This window comes from Etheostoma spectabile, chromosome 2 (genome assembly GCF_008692095.1).
Source record: "Etheostoma spectabile isolate EspeVRDwgs_2016 chromosome 2, UIUC_Espe_1.0, whole genome shotgun sequence".
NCBI classification, from domain to species: domain Eukaryota; kingdom Metazoa; phylum Chordata; class Actinopteri; order Perciformes; family Percidae; genus Etheostoma; species Etheostoma spectabile.
Genome location: NC_045734.1, coordinates 7,850,615 through 7,856,571, shown reverse-complemented (window position 1 = coordinate 7,856,571; position 5,957 = coordinate 7,850,615). Strand labels below are relative to the sequence as shown.

The following is a 5,957-nucleotide window of genomic DNA, read 5'->3' as shown; positions in this document are numbered from 1 at the left end:
TCATTAAGATAATGTAATTAATAGTGGTTTGTTAGTATTTACTAGCATATATGATTCCTATGCATTGTATATGGTAGCCTTTACAATGTTATTTCTTTGTTTTACAGCAATTGCATAGCTCCCCAAGTCCAATGTTTATACTGATGCTTGATTGTAATAAAGCATCAACAGAGAGAAGTTGTCTCCGTCTGTGTTTTAACAGACACACCTGGGGCCAAGTTGGAAACCAGAATCCTTAAATACAGTGCTAATCTAGTCCTCACTAAATTTAAAATAATTTCACTGGAGTTAGTTATTATTTTTGCATCATCAATACCAAATTGAATCAAATTAGATGGGAATATACACACTTCTCACAAAATTACACTTGAATTCATATCTTGCTACTCGGTCAGAATCTTATTAACCTGGAGTCCCAGTCTCTGTCACAATAAATTAGCTATATGTTTTAGGCCTATTGGCAGACATCCATTTAAAATGTAGCCAATGGCATTACGAAGAGTCTTTTTTCCATGCCCACTGTAGTTTCTCAGCGTGCTCTCTAGTAACATCTGTCTGTCCAGGTAGCTTTGTCATTCGCAAGGCTACTTTTACTTTTATACTTTAAGTTAATTTCCAAGCCTCTATTTTGTTACTTTTACTTGAGTAAAGAAGTGAAATCAGTACTTCTACTTTTACCAGAGTATTTTTTAACACAATTATCTGTACTTCTACTTGAGTACGGGAAGTGAGTACTTTTGCCATCTCTGGTATCTACACAAATCTCAAATGTAAAAAGGTGTGTCTCAATGGTAAACTATAACTATAACAATAACAGAAGCATAATTTAGAAATGTATTCAGCATTCGGTCTTCATCAGATTTGAATTCAGCATTATCCTCCGCATTTATAATTTTTACTCAACCTTTAAATTGTAGCTAAACATTTTAACTATTTTTTTTTTAACATTGGAAACTTTTTTCAAAAGCAACTATCCATACATATTTGAAGCTATTCCATCTATATTTTTTTATGATCACACATTAAAGTAACATTTGAGTGAAATGGAAGTCAATTAACACATTGCAAAGTGTACCTCTTTACTTTCACATGATTTCTGTATAATGTGTAAATTTCCTTTACACATGAAGGAACAATTAAAGAAGTCATAAGACAAAACAAATGTAAATTGGATGTAAATATCTAATGAGCTTATTTCCACACCTGTCAAGCAAAGCTTCGTGAAACTTCCCGTCAGTTCTGGCTCTCTTCAGTGTGGACGAGTCGTCTTCGTTAACCCTGAGCCGACGATCTTGAAAACTCTGAAACTTCTTCCTGTAATTCACACAGCAACATTACTACTCTAAGACTATTATAAAAAGATGTGCAAAGGCAAATGTCTCACACACTCAACCTTATAAAAAAAATGTAAACTCAAAGCCAGACTGTCATGGTGGCTTGTTCAGAGTACGATCTAATATTTTACTCACCAAAACCTGTTTCTGAATACATTTTAAGCAAGAAATAGGCCATGCAGATGCTGAATTTGTCTTCATTTCAGATTGACAAAGGTCAGTTTAAAAGATTTTCATCAGATTTTGAGAGACTCATCCCGCTGCTCGTTTTCAGGTTTGCAATCCACCAATCAGATTAGTCATTTAAGTCTGACTGCCGGCAGTGCCCGCCTTCCGACTCAGCATGTCAGGTCGGCCAAAATGAAGGCCGACGGCCCATCCGGACTGATGACGGCACGGAACACACCGAACAGACTCGAGTCACCAGCCTCGCCAGACTGTCTGACGGCCGATTATCGGGTTGGTGTGTCATGGCCCTAAGAAGCTAAATCGTTGGGGGAAGAAAATGCGAGCCCAATTATTAACTAAAGCAGAATATATAAATGTTGACAGTTGCAGCTGAATGTCTAAGCCAACTAGCTTTGTATTCAGCTGAGGCTGGAAGTGGAATGAGGGTGGAATATCCACATACCTTGGAATACCAAGGTATGTGTGACAGGCAGTGAGGACTTTATCCGCCTCCTTCGGTCAGTGTGAACCTACATGAACATTTTCCCTTCTAAACTTGCATGGGCCAATTTAAAATAATCAATCACTTTAATATAAGCTATCTTAACAATATGTTGAAATATCTACCACAACAGTGCAACAAACAACAAAGGCATGTAATCAGAAAATTCTTTCATATTTAGTCTCTCTTTGTTCTGCCTGTATTTTATGATTCCCGAGCTGCACTCTATCCTGAAAGGCATTTAGACGCTAAACACTACATCAAGACACAGGCTCAAGGGCAGCCATTATCAACATGTCAACATGATGAGTCCATTTCCCCAGCATTCATCTAAAACAAATAATAGAGCGGGAACACAAGCCAAAGCATGTCAAGCAAAAAACAGCTTCAGACATATGGCCTGGAACTTAATAGGCCACAGAAGGGCCGTTTATAACACTTGCGGCATCGTAAGCCAAAATGTGGTGTTGTCGCTTTCTCATCCCACTCTAACAGCAGACCATCAATTGCATCTTTAAAGGCGCGGGACTGATGAGGCAATAGCTCAAAGGCATCTTCTCAAATCCAGTAATCTTGTTGTCAAATCTTGTTGTATAACAGTACACAATGTGAAGATAATGGGAAGGAAATCACCCTTAAATTCGTTCAATCAGAAAAAAGTGCTTTATCACTCAATTTAAAGGCTGAAATGTGTACTGATTAAACTACAAAACGTCAAGCTGACACTAGTATATTTATTGATACAATGCGTCAATAGATTAAAAGGAAAATACCATTTAAAAAAAAGTCACTTCCATGGTTTAAAACATGAAAGGGAAGAGACACGGTATGTGCTACTATGACAAAAAAAATTCAATGTTTCTGTACCCATTAACCACAAATTATTTTCATTGTATGTGCACATCATTTCACTACCATATGCAAATGGCTAGATGAGTTACTTTAGTAAACCAATAAGGTTTCATAAAGAATAAAAACTGTTATGACATAACTAAAATTACTTAGATTACGTAGATTGTGTGATAACAACTACACAATCTCCATGACAGCTCATCTTATGACCAAGTGAATTAACAGAAAATAACAGTGACCAGAAAAATAGAAACCCCTACACAATAAAATCCAATAAGGACTATTTAGTTTTTGTACAACTGTTTGTATGCATGCTTGTTTATACTGTGTACTATGTATGCAACACTTTGTGGCTGTATTTGGTGTATACATGCTGACTGGAGAGCTGCCAATGAAAATACATTTGATCCATGATTTTTGTTCAAAGATTCAACAAACACTAAGTTTGTAAAACCTTTAATGGTTATTGACACTATCAGAGGATGTGATAGGACCCTAATTCTAAAGGATGTCGTATTTTTGTACTGTGGAGTGGCGTGATGGTGCGTTATATTGTGGGGCTGTACACTGACTAATTTGTAGCGACCAAAAGGGGTTAACGTACCAGTAATTAACATGAAAAAAAAATGAAAAGATTTGAGGAAAGTCTGAAAAAATAAACATAATTTGTGTAGCAGAATTTTTTTTCTTTTTCTTTTCTATTGAGTTTATCATCTTATGAACCCTCAGATCTGTCTTGTCACCATGGGGATGTATTGTGTTTCTAACATTTTTAACATATACTGTATTTATTACAGGACTGTTGGACGGGATTGCATTGAAATGTAGCAGGGTTTCTATTTGTCTAGTCTTTATTAACACACAGCCAACTCCTCCAACTGCCCTAATTTGAAGGTACTTGGCTGAAAGAATATCTAATTGGCTCTTAAATTGAATGCAACACAAAAGGGTCTACTGGACCTACAGAGACAGTTAATTTGAAAGTTATAGGCAGAGAGAAGCCAACTTGGGTTTGCTTCATTTGTTGTTGATTGGGCTGCTTGTGCATTAAGTCAGAACTGAAGTTATACACAGTGGAGGTTACGTACACATAATTGACCTCACAAGACTTCACGTTGCCCCGGTCCTCTTCTGCAATGTCATCTTTACGCTTGACCTCTCTTTCCACACACGATCTGATCTGCTCATCATTCAGAGGGTGACAAAAAACAAACAATAGAAAGAAGGGAAAAGTTTTGCATTAAATATCATTACCATGATCTCCCTGAAGTGAGGTCACACCTTCCATCTCAACAGTCAGGACCCCACAGAGATTGCATGCTTAAAATGAAAGGATTAACATGTAACCTTGTGGAAGAACACAATTTACACATCACCTTCACTATCTCACCATCCCCTGCTATCTTGCTCTTGGCCACAATGTCCCCACTGTCACTGTAGGAGATGAAACAGCTATTTGCTGCCAGGAGAGCCATTTTGCCCTGAGGCAGAACAGAAAGAAAAACAGTGGAGGAGGCAGTCGATTAGATAGAATTGCAGTGGGATTGGTTGTTGTGACAGGCATGAAAGGTTGCCTGATATTTGATGTAAAAGAGTCTCAAGGTTGTGCCAGGCATGTTGTTTATAGGTTCAACAAAGCATCAAGGCGAGCAGTGCGCTACAGTGATAAGGCAGACGCGTTCTGCATAATGAATGAGTTGTTCATGACTACAGCTAAGTGTTATCTCTCATGGGCTACACACTAATCAGCCATGAGGCGAGCCGTGAAAGCTGACAGAAGTAGAAAAATGAGTCCCCTTTCACATTATGTGCCACTACGGCAAAAAATATGTGTACTTATTTCAAATACTAATATTTGTTTTTATGGGCCTTCATGGAAATATTTTTTCAACTTAGATCCAATTTAATAAGTCTAGTCTTTTAACATGTGCGTGAACAGAAAATTGCGTTGCCTATGGGGTTTTTAATGGCAAACGCGCGTGTGGAAAGCGGTTGCACAGCAGCTGAAATGTTATGTTGCGCATAAATGTAGTGTTTAAACTTAATTGAGACAACCAAATAAAATATATAATTTTTTTGAAATAACATTTTTCAGTTTTGTAAGTCTTGATTTGTTTTTATATTTTAAAATCACAAATATTGAACAGGTGCTTGTCAAAGGGTGCAACCAGAGGCCACAAAATAGTTGCCAATTACTCAGGGCAACCTGGCAACCACTACTGTCGAGCCCTGCACAAGTCCATAAGACTGCCAAAACATGCATTGTGTATCATATTTAGGACAACAATACAGGGGCCCTGTTTGACCATATTCTTCCCTAATTTCCGGTTATCTCTTTCAGCTATTTGGAATCAAGGCTTAAATCTACCGTGGATCAACCAAAGTGATAAAGGATTGTCTATTACAAGTCAAAGGACCAAGATAGGACAAAAGTAAGGCTTGTGACATGGGGCACCCGCAGCGGCCTGGGTTAGATTCCAACCCGTGGCCCTTTGTTGCATGCCATTCCCCCTTTCCTGTCTACATATGTCCTGTATAATCAAAGGCAAAACATCTATAAAAAAAAATATATATATAAATATAAAAGAAAATATAAAACACATGTGCACCAAGATTAGAAGAAACTTCAGAAGATCGACTCACATCTTGGAAGACTGTTTCCCATTGTTCCCTGGAGCCAATTGCATCAGAGCGCCCCACTACCAAACCCTCAGAGTTGATACCCAGGTACTTGCCATATCCAGACTTTAAGGCTATCCTGCAACATAAGAAATAGCCAAATGGATTTCTACGATGGCAGAACACCCAAACAATCATTGCCTTAAAACATAAACATAAAAAAGGCTAATCTGATGTTTATTGTGAAAGTAGATATGTGTTATTTTTATGGCTTTCCAGAATATTCTGATTAGGGCTGAGCAATATGGAGAAAATCAAATATCCCAATATTTTTGACCAAATACATTGATATCAATACCGCAACGATATTGTAGTGTTGACTATTGGTCGTCTCACAAAATGGTTACGAGATTTTTGATGAATAATCGTCAGTAACGTGAATATAATGACTATGTGGTTAAAGGCAAATAATAGAACAGTTA

The 5,957-nt window shown here is 37.5% G+C and overlaps 1 protein-coding gene across 1 annotated transcript in view; it reads right to left on the bottom strand.

The window, feature by feature from the left end:
• The window catches only part of frg1 (FSHD region gene 1), a 13,502-nt gene that overhangs the window by 2,588 nt on the left and 4,957 nt on the right, over positions 1-5,957 (bottom strand). The window contains exons 5-8 of the mRNA XM_032500557.1: positions 5,500-5,614; positions 4,233-4,337; positions 3,945-4,036; positions 1,204-1,314 (exon numbers count right to left, since the gene is read on the bottom strand). Coding sequence (XP_032356448.1) covers positions 1,204-1,314; positions 3,945-4,036; positions 4,233-4,337; positions 5,500-5,614 — 423 coding nt within the window. The remainder of the gene's footprint in view (positions 1-1,203; positions 1,315-3,944; positions 4,037-4,232; positions 4,338-5,499; positions 5,615-5,957) is intronic.